Consider the following 17,225-nt stretch of genomic DNA (forward strand, 5'->3'; position numbering starts at 1 on the left):
ATTTTAATCATTTTTAAGTGTACACTTACATTTCAGTAGCATTAAGTAATATTTACCTTTACCCTTTAGGAATATAGATACATTTAGGTTTAAATGCCTATAAACCATTTTTAGCTTTGATATACAAGCATCGTCTCTCAAGCCTAGGAAAAGGACTGCTGCCAAGCATGAGAGAACTATGCGTTACCATGATCCCTGGAACTTCCTTTCTTCCCTAATCTGCTTCACAGAAATGAACATCAATGTACACTAAGAACAAAAGTTCACAAGTCAAATTTGATTTCTTAATGGATATTTATTACTCTAGCAACTGTTACATACTTTATTAATATGCTACCAAGTGAAAGAGAACTTCTCAAACTATGAAGAACCTAAATACAAACCAAAAAATTTATTTCTGCTATGAATTTTAATGAAAAAATACACAGTATTTTAAAAAATTAGCCAACTGGGAAAAATGAAATTTTTTTCTTGAAGGTAGATTATTTTAAGTTAATCAAGGCATATGACAGATTATTTTGATAAAAAAAAAAACTATTTAAAATATGTAATTAGCATTTTACATTATTTTAAAACTATTTTTCAGCAAAGTTCTCTAAAGTCAGAAAGTATTATTATTATTACACTTTCAAAAATACCATAATGTTGGCAAAAATACCATAATGTTGGCATACCATAATGTTGGCATAAGTGTTATTATTTCATAGTTTTCTGAATAAATACATGAAGGCTGTAAGAGGTATGTGATTCCCTCAAGGTCATAAAGTGAGTCAGGACAGCAGGGTGACTAACAATACACTAGAATAACCACATGGGCTTTGGTTCTATTTTCTAACTTACCTTTGTATCTACTACAGTAATATCCATTTTATACTGAGAAAGGTCTGCTCCTGGATCTATACTCCACTGGATGTTTTCAAAGGATACATCTTAGATAAGGAGAGAAAAATGCACAAATAAAAACAAATTTTTAAAATTCTCATCACTTTAAAACATTATGGGACCCACAGAATGAGAAAAGTTTTGCAAATCATATGTCTGATAAAGGACTTGTACCTAGGATATATAAAGAACTGTCACACCTCAATAATAAGACAATTACTTCAATTAAGAATAAGCAAAGGACCTGAAGAGACAGTCCTTCAAAGAAGATATACAACCGGCCAATAAGTACATGAAAAGATGCGCAACATCATTAGCCATCAGGGAAAGGCAAATCAAAACCACAACTGAGATATAACTTCACACCCACAGTATGGCTATAATCAAAAAGACAGTAACAAGTGTTGGTGAGAATGTGGAGAAACTGGAACCCTCAAAATGTGAAGAAATTGGAACCCTCACATGCTGCTGGTGGGAATGTAAAACGTTGTAGCTCCTTTGGAAGAAAGTTAGATAGTTCCTCAAAATGTTAAACACAGAGTTAGCATACACAAATGTTTACAGATATACATGTAAATGCAAAGAAGAGGACAGGCTATCTATGGGTGAGGAACAAGGTTTGGACGATAAATTTCTACTTTTTATATTTTTAAAATCTGTATAGTTTAAATTTTTTAAAGCTTTCTTTTTGTAAAGAAAATAAGAAACAACTACATAGAACAGGTAAATCTATAAAATCACCTATAGAAAGTAGGTGTTAAAGATGTCAATTTATTTTTTCAAAAAGCAGGAAAATCACATGTAAAGTGAAACCAATAAGAATTGTGCTATAAACACAGAAACACACAGGGATAAGATATTTTTTCTGAAAATAATTCAGTCTATCCAAAGAATGTACATAATATATTACAATACTCAATTTAAAGTCATTAAAAAAGAGCAGAAATGCTATTTATAGTGTACATACCTTGGTTGTTTTGTAGAGACTTTGTTTTAGCAATTCTACATGGATTTAACTGAAGAACTGATGCAAGTTCACATGCTCCATGGACTGACCTGGTTTTTACTTTTATAGGCTCACAAGAACCAGCACCCTAAAACAGAAAGAATTATTAGCATCTAGGAGAAATCACAACAACCATTTTAATCAAATCCTTGAACATTTAACACAAACCTTCATGTCATCAAAAAGATTCTCTGTCTCCAAACTTTCACGTGGACGTAGAGGGATTTTAAAGATAGAATTTTCTTCCTTTATTTGTAACAGTGTTTTATTATCTGGAGATTTATTCAAGGACTGGAGGAGGGACTCCTGTAAGCTGCTGGGCTCTTCTGGGGAATCTCTGGTTAACCCACAGCTCCCACTCAAGGCCTTACGGCTTGAGGAAGAGCCCTTTGGAACAGGCTTCAAAACCTCAGAGAGAGTCACTTGCCTAAATCCGATTTTAGAGTTCTCACTTCCTTGGCTTTTCTCTTGACGCTGAATAGCTGAAAATCGATCAGACAGATCCAAAGGTTTATCCATCACATAGTCTCCATTCATGTAAGAATGACTATCCGGTGGAAAAGGAAAAGCATTTTCTTTATCAAAGGAGGCTTGGGGGCAGCTTACTTCATCTTCACTTTCTTCCTCGATTTTCTTCCTTTTGGTTCGGCCTCCCAGTGATTTCAGGGGTACCACATGTTTATCTTTATCAGTAACAGTATCTTTAATGTGATCAATACTATCCTGTTCACTTGTACTTTTATTTATAAGCATCTGCTTATTAGAAGATGACTGGTTAGTGATCTTCTTCACTTCAGCCCCAATATTATGATGTGTGAAGAGGGCACCATCTTCAGATTTTAATCTAGGTTTCTCTGATCTAGAATTAGAAGTGTTGCTGAAAGGCACTGTTTTCAGATGGTTTTTTTTCCCAGTCTCTAAAAGAGAAGGGGACAAACTTGTATTCAAACCTAAACTACTTTTCACATTAGAGGTAGCTCCAAATACAGGAGATGATACCCGAGTAGTCAATTCTTCTTGAGGAGGAGGCTTTGAATTAGAATCTGAAAATCTAAAAAAATAAAGAGTGGTAAAGCTTTTTTCCTATTAAAGAAATAAGGTAAAAATTAAAAGACAAGCATAATGAGAAAACTTTTGCTAATATACAATTATTAATAGTAAGGTCTTATCCACATCTTAGACGCAGACCATTAACCAAAATTTAAGATACAATATAGTTGCTGGCTTCTCTTTATTTGGCTGACAAAAAGCAGAGGGAAATGATACAGCAAACCTATCTCAATACAATGATATTCCTATCTATAAATATTTTTCCTAAGTAACTTAAATAAATTTTACTATATAATAAAATCGTATTTTAGTAAATCCCACTGGGGACCCAAATTCTTTTGCTGTTACGAAATCTTACCATGAGTAACTCCAAGAAACAAAATTCTTATACTACAGAATTGAACATAACTCAAGACCCAGACTGCCTGTAGCAGAGGAGACAGCTGTGGCAGTAGAAAGAGCATTAGGGTTAAGTTTGAAGATGTGGAATGGCTAAGAGCTCTGACTCTCATACTTAATATTTGTGTGGTCTTAAAAAGACTAAATTTTAACCTTTGTGAAGCTGCATTTTTGTTGACTGTAAAAAATGGGGGTAATAAAACCTACTTTAATGAGTTACTATGACGACAAATTAAATGTGATATATGTATCTAATACTGAAAGCTCTTTTAAAAAGCAAAGTGCCACATAAATATAGGTACTGTTAGTTAAGGGATGTTCTGAAATTAGTAAAAGCAAGATGTATCCCAATCTTGGAAGCTCATCTGAACTAATAATGGATTTCATAAAATGTCCAGTTTTTGAAAATACAAACCCAGAAGGGATGATTGGATCTTTAAAGGAGATAAGGCTGGGACCTCTTAAGTACTCCTTGATAGAAGTACAGAAAGAATCTAAAAGTAATATCCATCTCTCTACATTAACACAAAAAGCCCTCAATTGGTCATAAACTGGGGAAAATATTTTTTTAAGTAAAAATTAATACAACCAGAATAACAAGCTGAGGCAGAGAAATAGTTTAAATATATGGAACTCACTGTAATGGAATTTCATCGACGGTTTGTAAGTTTTTACCAAAGTGCCCCAAATTACCTTAAACTATCTTCACTATTTCTTCTAGATTCCTCAAAAGGTTTTTTGTGCTCTCCTTCCAGACAGTGGTAGAGCTCATCACCAACAGGGCTCATAGGACCTCGAGATTCCTTCAATAATAAAATATAAAGTACATAAATACAATGGAAGGTTATTAATTCTCTCTTTTCTTTTTGGCCGTGCCACACAGCATGTGAGATCTTAGTTCCCTGACCAGGGATCAAACCCGTGCCCCCTGCAGTGGAAGCGTGGAGTCTTAACCACTGGACTGCCAGGGTAGTCCCAAGATTATTTATTCTTAAAAAGGAATGAAATACTGATACACGTTATGATGTGGATGAGGCTAAGTGAAAGACGCCAGACTCAAAAGCCACATATATGATCCCATTTATATATGAATTATTCAGAATAGGTAAATTCATAAGGACAGAAAGCAGACTGGTGGTTGCCAATTCCAAAAAACAAGATTAGTTAGATTAGAGGAAGGGAAGAGAGATGACTGATCATACTTATAGGAGACAAATTTAAAAGGATGCTTTAGAGAGCCGTGCTTCCCGAACTTTAACATGCATACAAATCAACTGAGGATCTTGTGAAAATATAAGTTCTCTTTCAGTAGGTCTGGGGTTAGGTTTGAGATTTTCTATCTCTAACAAATTTCCAAGGATGCAAATGCTGTCGGCCTGTGGATCACACTTTGAGCAGCAGGTCTTTAGAGATCAGTTCCCTTACTAGATTTGGTGTCTAAACTACTGACTTGCCAGGTTTATGGGCAGGACGGAATTAAAAACCATTAAAACATTTAAAGTTCAAAGGGTAAAAACTACCCACTATCACTTGAAGAGAGATTTAAAACTAGAAAGGACCAAAAAAAAAAAAAAATTCAAATGCAGTGAAAAACCAATTCAATGGTTTGAATATACATTTACATATACTAAATGTATATTCAATATATACATTTACTGACTAAAGCAAAAGAATAGTTTTAAAGCTGTACCAAAATGAAACTTCCCTAAGACTGAAGAATTCAAGGGTTCCATTTTTTAGGGATCAATTAAGAAAAAAAGTAAATGTGTCTGATGGAAGGAAGAACTAAAACAACGAAAAGAAAATCATGGGGTCAATTTCTGACTCAATTCCTAAAGATGTGGTCTAATTGGACTGGCATTTATAAGGACAAAGATGAATTAAAGGATCTATAGTAGACCCAAGAATTCAGACTATCTTCCAAATCAAAGCCTGGTTTAAAGGATGTTGAAAAGATCCAATAAATTCTGAAATCAACCTAAAGGTTTAAGACTTCTCTTAAAGTCTTCTCTTAGTTGGAATAGGGTAGGGAGGAGAGGGGGAGAGGGAAGACGGTTGCTAAATCCTCTAAGTCATATAAATTTTGATTCAACCCACAACCTATATATCCCAAGAATTCTAAAGATTCTAGATTTCTGAGACTGCCTGGGGTGAATAATATAAATGGGCTTTTCTAGTCACATCAATTTTTGTTCTAGGCCTTTATCCAATAATCTTTGGATAAAATAATTTTTCTCTTGCTCAATTCTCGAAAAACTGACCTCAAAAGACACTAATTAACTCATCACCAAAGTAAACAATTACTTACAGACTCATCTTGAACACTAAGTCCAAGTGTTTCAGCAACAACTGTAGCTAAATTATCAGGAGGATAACTGCTTTTTCCATGAGTATCTAAGTTTAAAAAAAAACCAAAACAAATTATACAATTGTAGAAATTAGACGTATGAAAAAATACCTAAAAGGAAAGAAAAAGCTCAAAGGACCACTTTACAAAATGGCACTGAACAATTTTTAAAATTCTACGTAAAGTCCAAAATATCTACTATAAATTGCAATAAGTTGCAGGTATCTAGCACCTACACTTGCCAAACTTTTTCAGCTAGTTTTCTATTTTTCCTAAATGAATTGAATGTTAACAGGTAGATTATTTTTCTTATTTCCACTGGAAAAAAATAAAAAACATAATTAAATGGAGTTCTTGTGATACAAGACACAGCATGAATATCAAACCGTATTTATATAGTAACCTTTCATGAAAACACTTTCATGAGAGTTTCACTTCATGAAAACTCTCACAGTGCAGAGATTTTCAGCATTGCATAATTTTCAAGTTTTAAGCTAACACAACATATTTATACAGAATTCACCTGTGTTCAAATATTTTATAAAGTTTTATGTATACGGAGTTTCAATAAGTCAACAAGTATTTATGTAGCACATACTAGGTTTCAGGCATTGTGCTACGAAGAGAAAAGGTTGTTGTCCTCAAGGAGCTTATGGGCTGCTATAGTTGAAAGGTATAAAGAAAATTGCAATAAAATGTGGTAAACATTAAAGGTACATAAAAGGGTCATTTGAACACAGAGCAAGGACTCCTAAATCTGCCTTGAGAAAACAAGGAAAGCTCACCAAGTGTTGACTAAGCTGACCCTTGAGAGAAAAAGGAATTAAACTGGGCTGGGGGCAGAGAGGATTCTAGGTATGTGGAAGGTGTGATATGTGAAACAAAACTGCATGTTCAGGCAACTACATGTGGTTCAACTGCTGGAAATCAAAGTGCAAAAGCTAAAATGGTAGTTAGGACATGAGCGCAGACAGGTTGATAAGGGATCAGATTATGCTAAAGAATTTAAAATTTATCCTGTAGACAATGAAGAGATAGTCAAGGGTTTTTTAATGGAGGACAGATGCAATATTTGGGCTAAAAAGGTGATTCAGACAGGCTGAAGAGATATTCAAGGGTTTTTTAATGGAGGACAGATGCAATATTTGGGCTAAAAAGGTGATTCAGACAGGCTGACAGAACAAGAAGCGCTCACTAATAGGCAACGGGACTAATTAGATTACTAAAAGAGTCTCATGAGAGATGCTGATGGCCCAAACTAGTATAATGTGGGTGCAGAAGAATGTGCATGACAGATGTGTAGGAGGTGCAATCAATAAGACTTGGAGACTATTTACGTATGAGAGTTGAAGAAGCAGGAATCGAAGATGATTCGAAGTTTTCTGATTTAGGTAACTCAAAGAGGTATGTAAACTGTCATTTACTGAGACTGTAAATAAAAGGATGAGCAGGTTTGACAAGAAAGTCTCACTTTGGACGTGCTGAAGTGGAAGGATATCCAGGTATAGATGTTCAATAGCAGGCAGATACATCAGTTTGGAATTCAAGAGAAAAGTCTTGGAAAGAGATAGATTTGGAATTTATTATCATATAGGTGGTAGCAGAATACTAACTCTAAGTGAAGATTCCTCCAGAAACAGAAAATGAGAGAAGAATAGGCCAAGGATCATATATACTGGGGACAGTGACATTTAAAAGACAGATGGAGAAAGAATAGCCAGTAATGGAAGGTGAAAAATGAACAATAAGTAAGAGAATCAGGAGAGTGGCACCACTTCAAGAAAAAGTGTGTGCACTATCAAATGTCATAGAAAGGTCAAGTAAGATAAAGACTGGTAAGCATTCACTAGATTTAACAACCAGGAGGTCTCTGATGACTACTGCCAAGCAGTTCCAATGTAATGAGTGAGAGAAGAGAGTGTGAGGATGTGTCCGCTTTTCTCCCCCTTCCTCTCCCTCTTTTCCGCCCTCCTTCCTCCCTTCCCCTGCACCCCTTTTTCTTCCTGGAGTGAATGGGAGTTGACAGAAAGGAGAAATTGAGCACAGACTGCTTTTTCAGCTTTGAAGAGAAGCTCTAGCTGAGAGTGGAGACAATTAAGAGGGGGTTATTTTAAAAGACAAAAGATAACATGTATCTTTATGTTGAAAAGAACGAACCTGCAGAGAAACTGGAGATACAGGATAAGAGAACAACTGATGGAGTAAAGTTCCGGCAGCAGCAGAAGAAAATGGGCTCCCGAGTGCTGAGAAGCAAGGTTCTGACACAGTCTAACGTCCCCTGCAGCCTTTGCCTGACAGTCTGTCTATACACATGCACACAAACATGCATACACTAATATAAATAATTTGTAGCTTTCAGAGTATAGGCTCTGATTTTACTAATTTTACTAATATAAAATGAGTAAGTGATTAACCATGGCCAGTCCTCCCAGTTTTGCTCTGCATTTCATCTCCTCTCACTTTTTCAAGGATCTAGCAATTGTTCCCTCTTTCTCCAGAATTACTCATTTCTCTCTTTACAAGATCATTCCATCAGCATAAAAACATGCTGAATATGCTATAATAGTCCATCTTTTAAAATCCTCCCTGGACCCATGTTTCTCTTTAGCCACTGTCCGTTCTCCCTTCCCCCTTCACCACAAAAAGGCCCCGAAGGACTTGTTCACAAGTGCTCCTTCCGGTTCTCTTGAACATGATAGTCTAGTTGATCACCTCTACACTTTAACAACTCTCATTGAGAGTTAAACACTCAATGATCCCCAGGGGACCAAATCCAACGGTCAATACTCAGTCTTCATCTTCTGCGACCTATCAGCACTGTTCTCCACAGTGACCACTCCGTCCTTTCTCTCTTGGTTTAAAGGACGCCACTTTATCTTGGTTCTCCTATCTCACTGGCAGCTCCTTCTCTGGCTACTTGGTTGTTCCTCATTTTCACAATCTCTAAATCATCATCCCAACAGCTGCGATACTGCCTCCGAGGAAGTGAAAATGGTTCTTGGGGGGCAAAAAAATATTTTTATGTATGAGACACAGATACACATACACTCAATACAGTATATCTGCAGTATTAAAATCTCATGGGGGAAGTGATGCAGGGGGGCGGTGGGGTGTCTAAAAAGGCCACGTGGGAGTGATAATAAAAAATAGCTGAGACTCACTCCTTTACATAATGGAGTGCCTCAGGGCTAAGTACTGGAACTTCTTCTCTTTCCCATCTTCACTCACTTGCTTGGCTATCTCATCCAGTCTCATGGCTTCAGACACCACCTACATGCTAACAACTTCCATTTGTATCTCTATGCTAGACTTCTCTACATTCACACCCACCTACCCATCCAAAATCTTTACCTGAATGTCTACCCGGCATCTGAAAACAAAATATTCTCAAAACCAAACCCCTACCCTCAGCCACCCTGCAAACCTCCTGCTCCCTGTCTCTCTCCTCTTAGCAAATAGCAACTCTAAAGAACAGAGTTGCCCAAACCAATCTCCCTTTCACTCACTCTGCCCCAGCCACACAGAGCTCCTTAATGTTCCTCAATCAAACCAAAGAACACCCCCACCTCAAGGCCTTTGTGCTTACTGGCTTCTCCACCTGGAATGCCCTTGCCCCAGAAATCAACACGACTCACTTGCTTCCCTCAGTCTCTGCTCAAATGTTGCTTTTAAAGTGAGCCTTTCAACAACTTTTTTTTTTTTTTTTTTTTTTTTTTGCAGTTCGCGGGCCTCTCACTGCCGTGGCCTCTCCTGTCACGGAGCACAGGCTCCGGACGCACAGGCTCAGCGGCCGTGGCTCACGGGCCCAGCCGCTCCGTGGCATGTGGGATCTTCCCAGACCGGGGCACGAACCCGTGTCCCCTGCATCAGCAGGCCGACTCTCAACCACTGCGCCACCAGGGAAACCCAAAGTGAGCCTTTCTAATATCTCTTCTTACCCTGCTTTATTTTTCTTCAGAGCCCCTGATCCATCTAACATATATTTATTTTCTCTCTTCCCCAACTAGATTGTAACCTCTATGAGGTTAAAGATTTTGTTTTGTTTAGTGCCCGGTATACATTAGGCATCCAAATATTTATTGAATGAATGAGTAAACCACAGTAAAGCCTTATTTACTTAAAATTACTAGCAATTGTAATTACTGTGGATAGGGATATTAATATGAATTAATAACAGGATAACATTACTTTCCAATATGAAAAAGACTGCTAAACAAATAATACAAACAAAATTATGGAAAATATTTTAAAATGTCTAATTCAGACGGTCACTCTTGTCCACCAATTTTAAACTTATACAGTAATCTCAGTATCTTGCTTACTAGCCACTGGAGCTTGACTCTGATCACAAGTGTCAGCCACTAGAATTTCACGTTCATTATGTTTATGTGGTGGATGAGTTGAAGACTTTGGTATTTTTCTCAATTCTAAGGGAAAAAAGAAGAGAGATTACATATAAACAAACAATCATGAAAAATGATAAGCCAATACAAATCTATCTTTAAATGCACTAGAAGTGCATTTTATTCACGTAACTTTAATATTCTAAAAAGGTTATTCCTTTAGTTTCACTGAGAAACAAAGTTGGTAGTTAGGACAGTGGGGTAGAGAGGACTGGAACAGATAAATTCTTCGGACCTAAGCCTTCTAGAGTTGTAATATTTTAATGTATCTTTTCCTTGTGTATCATTGCAAATCAGTAGGTTCATTTGAAATGAATATTGCATCATACAGCTTTTTCAATCTTTGTTTTAGAGTTTTCATTTTCTGGAAGGAAAGCTGAAACATGCTTTATCAGAAATCATTCCACTATTTAAGGGTTTAATTCAAAGAAAACCAAAAGAAGGACAAAGTAAAGGGAAATAGACTTTTACTAATTATAACTAGAAATTATCATTAAAAAGCAGTATACATGTAAAAATAAATAAGCATGGGTGGTTAGAAAGAGAAAAGGAGTAACTAGTCATTAAATTAGTTTTAACATAATTTGCATGGCTCAAAAGCATATTTTAAAAGCAGAATTTCATATTCCAAGTAAAAATGATCAGAACAAGATTAAAATTGACAAAGTTTTAAATAGTTACAGGTTATTCTCATAGAATGAAGAAATAAACCAAGAGCATTTTACTAGATACAAAAGACAACTTTTCCTAAAAAAGAAAATTGCTGTGATTTGCTTTTCTGGATATTCTTTCAAATGGATTTAAACATGATCTAAATTATGCCCATGCTTATCTGTAGTGATTCATGTTCTATCTGATACCAGACAAAAAGGCCCACAAATGTTCATTCTAAATCCATGATCTTATATTTTAATTTAGCTCCTAATTACGTGTAAGATTTTTAACAATTCTTTTGTTTTCCACTAGATGGTGATGCAAGCTCATATAAAATGGGGGAAAACTGTCAATTTTCCAGTATCAAAGATTAAGATCTACTGTTTCTTTAAAAGGCATAGCTACTGTCAACAATTTATTTGCATTAGAAAAATATCTCTAAGGCTGTGTATACTCCTTTCCCTCGAGTGCTTTCCTTGTTACAAACAGTTTAGGTTAAGATGAAAGTTTTAAAAATATTTACTTTTAGATTAATATTAAAAGGAATAAGCACTGTATCACATCACAGGATAAATTTCAGGACTACATGAAAAGGTATTTCCAAAGCATTTAGCAGAAATGGTCAACTGGCTTGGAATTAGAAATATGCCACTGACAAGCCACGAAGTAGATACATTATAAAGCCATTTATGGATTTACCACCAAGCGCTACATATTATAAAAAATAAAAATAGCTAGTTAAAGCGTTGGTGGGAGTAGCTGTGGATAAGACTTGGAAACTACAATAGTTTAGAGCCAGGAAGATCTATATTTGAATTTTGACTCATCTACTTACTTGACAGGTTACTTAACCCCTCTAAAGAGCAAATCTCTCCTCATCTATAAAACGAAGGTGCTAGTAGCTACCTCAAACCTGTCCTGAGGATTAAAACACAGTAATAATGTAGTCAAATCAGCAAAATAACCAGCACACAGTAGGTGGAACTTAATGTTAGGATATCTCCTCTTCCCATGTATCCTACTCAGATATATACACATAGAAATAGTTTTTAAATAAAAAGAAAACTATTCACTACCTTTGTAAAATGCTGAGTGTTTACATATTCAGATGAGCAACACATGTCTATACATAATACGGGCAGTAGATGCCTTCCCAGTCACTTCACTAATGGAAGTTAAACTTACAATTGTAACGTAAGTTACCTGAAAAATGACTATCTTCCTAACAATAGATGCATACTTTTTTTTTTAACAGAACCAGGTAACTAAACTACAACTCCAGTCCTTACCCTGTGCACACCCAGAGTGCTCCAGTTTAGTATGTGTTTGTTCTACGTATCGGACGTGGAGGTTCTCCTTCCTTCGTAGTCGGTTAGCGCCAGAAAATGAAAAGGTTGTTATTGGTGAATCTGGAATAACATCTTCCTCAGTTTCAAGATCGGTTGCTTGATGTGGTTGATCATTCCTACAGGAAAATAAGGACAACTGAATGAAAATTAGTTTGATAAATATTTATTAAAACATCTAGCATATGGTATGAGCGACAGCAGAACACAGGTATGAAGCCGTAAGAGATATAATTCCTTGCATCTGATGTTCCAAGTCTAAATACAAGGATTAGAGAAATACTCACATGACTAGAGTACCAGGTGGGGAATATTACTGTGAGAAGTGAAGTAGAAAGTGTAGTTGGTGGTACTTGAGGTGAAATTAAAAGAATTTCAAATGGCAGAGAAAATCAGCAGAGGATCCTCCAAGTTTGAGTTAAAGGCAGGCAGTACTGTGTACTTGTGTTAGAGAAAGACAAGCCGGAACTACATGAAGGAGAGCCTCGACTAAGTGTGCACATAATTTAGAAAGCAAGAGGAAAGGAATGAAGGTTTTAGAGAATGGAAGTAATGTGACAATCTAGCAGCAAGACTGTGCAAGATTGACTGGGACAGAAAGAAAGGAAGTAGTGGCTGTAATAGTTCAGGCAGGAGCTTCTCTGGGTTTGAAGTGGAATTCTGAAGATACGTATGGAAAGGAAGGGACCAGTGTTAAACACTCTGGCAACAGAATCAACAAGACTTGGCAAATGACAAATTCAGGGTGATAAATAGTACTAACACTGGTAACACCAACATTTGTTGCAGGTTTACACTGGCAGGCACTGTTCAAAGCGTTACATGTATCAGTTTAAGTATAAGGTATTATCATTATTACTCTCATTTTACAAACAGAAAATACAGATACAGAGGTTAAGTCACTTACTAAAATAAAATAGGAAGGGCCTCCCTGGTGGCGCAGTGGTTGAGAATCCGCCTGCCAATGCAGGGGACATGGGTTCAAGCCCTGGTCTGGGAAGATTCCCACACGCTACAGAGCAACTAAGCACGTGCACCACAACTACTGAGCCTGTGCTCTAGAACCTGTGAGCTACAACTACTGAAGCCCAAGCGCCTAGAGCCCATGCTCTGCAACAAGAGAAGCCACCACAATGAGAAGCCCGTGCACCACAATGAAGAGCAGCCCCCGCTCAACGCAACTAGAGAAAGCCCACGCACAGCAAAGAAGACCCAATGCAGCCAAAAATAAATAAATAAATTTATAAAAAATAAAATCAAAACGTTTAACAGAAGCAGGATCTAAACCCTGGCAGCCAGACTCCCAGGACAACACTGTTATCCTTGGTATAGACCATGGGGCTGATGACTGACTACAAGTAGGACTCAGACTTTGAATTTCTACTTCTGCTTCTATCCACATTTCACTGTCAGTACTCTCAACACATCAGTCAGAATAGTCTTATTAAAACTTACATCATATCATGTCACTCTTCTGATTAAAACCTGCCACATCTCCCCACTTCACTGAAAACACAAGCCAAACTCCTTATAATGATTGATCTGATCATCCCCCTCCCCCATTACCTGACTCCTCTCATATTACATTCTACTCCAGCCACCCTCGCTTCCCCAGGCTCCTCAAACACACCAGGCACACCCCTACTTTACGTTCTTTGCTCCAGCTGTTCCATCTGCTTGGAATGCTCATCCCCTGATATCACATGGCTAACTACCTCATCTTCTTCAAGTGTTTGCCTTCTCATCAATGCCTGCCTTGAACATGCTATTTAAAACTGCAACCCCCTTCCCACACCCTAGTACTCTAGTTCCTTGTTATTCTGCTGTTACATTATCCATAGCAGTTACTGCTTTCTAACATAGTACATAATTGATTTGTCTATTGCTCACCAGCCAGAAAGTAAGCTCTAAGAGGATAAGGATCTTTTTGGTTCATTGATACATCACAAGTGTCTGCAATAGTGGGTACTTGGTACATGCCCAATAAATATTTATTGAATGAATGAATGAGAGGTTCCCAGATTTCACTAGAAAAATAAATTTGTGCTGATCTAGGCATATGTTCTTGCCCAATTCAATTCAGGCCCGAAGGCACCTAAAGACTGGGTTTGGACTGAATTGTGGGTACTGAGTAAAATAAAGTTAATTCACTTTAACTCAACTGCCTTTCCCATGTCAAGCCATCACTGACCTTATTTGCCACCAATTTTTATCAGTCTGTCAGGCATTTATGCTTTACATGACAAAACCAGTCTATCCTAATATACTCATCAGTTTGTAATACTACATATTTCAAACAAAGAATAATGAGATTTTTATAAATTATGACCAACAGAGATGTTTTTTTAATTAAAAGAGATTAATTTTTCCTAATGGATTTGTATCTTAATTTCCTAGATAATATCAATATTATTTGTGGTCTATAATCCTATACTCTATACTGAGTAAAATCTTTAGAGCGAGTATCTAATCTCTACCTACAATTCTACCATCTTATTCTGGAGAAAACAAAGTAAACTAAAGTCATACGAGAAACCTTTACAAATTAATGGAGTATGAAATCTATCTGACCTCACTTTAATTAATCACATCACAGGCTACCTGCCTATTAGTCATAAAAATTCAACCTGAAACATGAATGAGTCACGAGAAGAAACTGCTTTCCTGGCAGAGTCAAGCTAGAAGTAGCTGGGATCACAAAAGGAAAACACACACACACACACACACACACACACACACACACACACACACACACACACACACACACACACACACACACACACACACACACACACACACACACACACACACACACACGCAGCTCTAACTAGAGGTGTCCAAACTAAGTAAACAAGTGCTGGCTTTGTCCTCCTTTGTCCTGTCATAAAAGAAAAAGAAACAAAACAAAACAACTTTCCATGTGTTAACCAAGTTTCTTCTTTAAAGCATTAGGTCTCATTCTGATTTTCTGAGAAAAGTTAACATGTTATGCCACAGCTTTAGGTTAATTATGTACACTGGCCATCTTTCTCCTTCCACTTTTCTTTCTAGTGGCCCGAGAGCCTCCCCTTAAATTCCTGTCAAAACAATTTTAGTTGTCCATTTTTCTAAGAGCTGTAAGGATCCAGGGTCTCCCTTCATAATGAGTCTGTAAAGAAGCTTTTAATATTCAAGCTTTTCTCCTCCTCCAAAAAACTTACACTTCCAGTTAAAATATAATTTAAATTTAATGAAGTAGTTACAGCTATCAGGTTCACTTAAACATTCTGATTTTCAAAAAAAGGGTTCCCTGAAATATACACTAATGAGTCTGATACCCTGCTTTCTTGGAACCAGTTTATAATATGAATAATTCAAATAAGACTAATTTTTAAAAATAGGGTTAGAAAGCTAGTTTTCTGAGGAATGCTCTACTGCATATCTTGCTCTCAGGAAGGCATCTGACAGTGACTCTCTCGTTATCTTCTCACTGTAAACAAAAGGGAGAAATACAAACTTGGTATTAATAGAGAAAGACAGACTCCAAACTGACTGAACACCATCAGACAAAGAATTATATCGATGAGGAAACCTGTGGAAGTATGCCTCAGGGCTCCATCCTCAGGCAGGTTTTGTTCAACGTTTATTACTGATTTTGATGAGGGTGCTGATGGAATATTCATTGAATTTGTGGAAGACACAAAGCTGAGAATAAAAGTTAACCTAATACATGGTAGGAAAAAAATCAACATATGAAAGACCCCCAGAGGTTGGAATAATGGGCCAAATCTAACAAAATGAAATAGAACAGGATAAATGCAAGATAAAAAGCCTCACTGAAGTGAGTCAGAAGAGAGAGAATCCACCTACGCAGGGTGACACCATGCAGGTAACCTTCTAAGGCTGTTTTAGCACAAAACTATACAGAGGGTTTAAAAACTCTGAAATTGAGGTAGACCTGGGTTCAAATCCTGCATCTGACATTTACTAGTCACATTGGGTAAGTTAGTAAACCTTTCTGAGCCTCTATTAAAGTAGATACAGTACTGTACTTCCCTACTTTGTTTTTGTGGGAAAGTGGTGAGAAAGAAATAATATATGTAAAAATGTAATGCAATGCCCAGAAAATAGTATTTAATCAATAGTGCTCTTTACCTTACAATGAAGACTCCTTTGATAGAAGGTTACCATAACAACTACTATAAAGCCATAGGGAAGACTTTGACTTAGAGGTTCTAGTTAGCAGTAAACCTGGTAAAGAACCACCAGTAATGTATGTATGTTTTGACCACATTAATACAAGTAAAAAGATACAGAAAAATGGAGGGAGCAGTATTGCTCTACTGGTCAGACTATACCTAGAAGACAACTGAATTAATTAAAATATTGACAAACTGAAACATTAAAGAAAAATGATAATTTGAAGAGTCTTGAAGTAATGTCTCACAAAGAACAGTTAATGAACAGAGAATATCTACTCTGTATATTTACCTATTTAAAGACTCAGGAGGGCCCCGTACCCTGTCTTCATGTAAACAAAGGGCCATCAAATAGAAGGCGGGTGGGGGGGTGGTAAACTTGCTCCAGATGGTCTCAGAAGGCAAAAATCAGAATCAACAAATATCACTCTGTACAGTGACTTCTACCCAAACTTAGAACTTTTAACAGTATCATCTCGTTAAAATTAAATAGGCTTGGGACACAGTGAACCTGTATTAGAGGTATTCAAACAATGGCTATTTGTTAAAGAAGTTATACAAGGAATTCAATTTAAAAGAGAGCACTGATGGAACCCCCTGGCATCCCAGTGGTTAGGACTCTGTGCTTTCACTGTCAAGGACTTGGGTTTTAAAAAACAAACAAAAAAGAAGACTCCTTTGACTTTCACATCCAGCTCATCCATTTCCCCAAACAAGTCATGACCTCAACACTTAGCTTATTTAATTACTTGCCTTCTGTGACTGGTACAGCTGAGTATATATTTTGAACTTTATAACAGCAAATTTTTTTCTGAATAATTTCTTACTATAGTGTCACTAAACAACTGTCCTACCATAAAAGGTCTCTGTGGGACTTCCCTGGTGGCACAATGGTTAAGAATCCACCTGCCAATGCAGGGGACGTGGGTTCGATCCCTGGTCTGGGAAGATCCCACATGC

The 17,225-nt window shown here is 36.8% G+C and overlaps 2 protein-coding genes across 9 annotated transcripts in view; one reads left to right on the top strand and one right to left on the bottom strand.

The window, feature by feature from the left end:
• The window catches only part of RBBP8 (RB binding protein 8, endonuclease), a 96,507-nt gene that overhangs the window by 22,163 nt on the left and 57,119 nt on the right, over window positions 1-17,225 (bottom strand). For all 8 annotated transcript variants that reach the window (XM_049698128.1, XM_049698127.1, XM_049698125.1 and 5 more), the window contains 7 exons: window positions 12,031-12,206; window positions 10,007-10,111; window positions 5,646-5,731; window positions 4,031-4,140; window positions 2,057-2,939; window positions 1,850-1,976; window positions 841-929 (listed from right to left, as the gene is read on the bottom strand). In XM_049698128.1, the coding sequence (XP_049554085.1) occupies window positions 841-929; window positions 1,850-1,976; window positions 2,057-2,939; window positions 4,031-4,140; window positions 5,646-5,731; window positions 10,007-10,111; window positions 12,031-12,206 (1,576 nt within the window). The remainder of the gene's footprint in view (window positions 1-840; window positions 930-1,849; window positions 1,977-2,056; window positions 2,940-4,030; window positions 4,141-5,645; window positions 5,732-10,006; window positions 10,112-12,030; window positions 12,207-17,225) is intronic.
• Window positions 1-17,225, top strand: part of ESCO1 (establishment of sister chromatid cohesion N-acetyltransferase 1) — a 1,212,023-nt gene that overhangs the window by 2,473 nt on the left and 1,192,325 nt on the right. The gene's annotated exons all lie outside the window — the stretch shown is intronic.

The sequence above is a fragment of the Orcinus orca genome, chromosome 15, assembly GCF_937001465.1.
Source record: "Orcinus orca chromosome 15, mOrcOrc1.1, whole genome shotgun sequence".
NCBI classification, from domain to species: Eukaryota; Metazoa; Chordata; class Mammalia; order Artiodactyla; family Delphinidae; genus Orcinus; species Orcinus orca.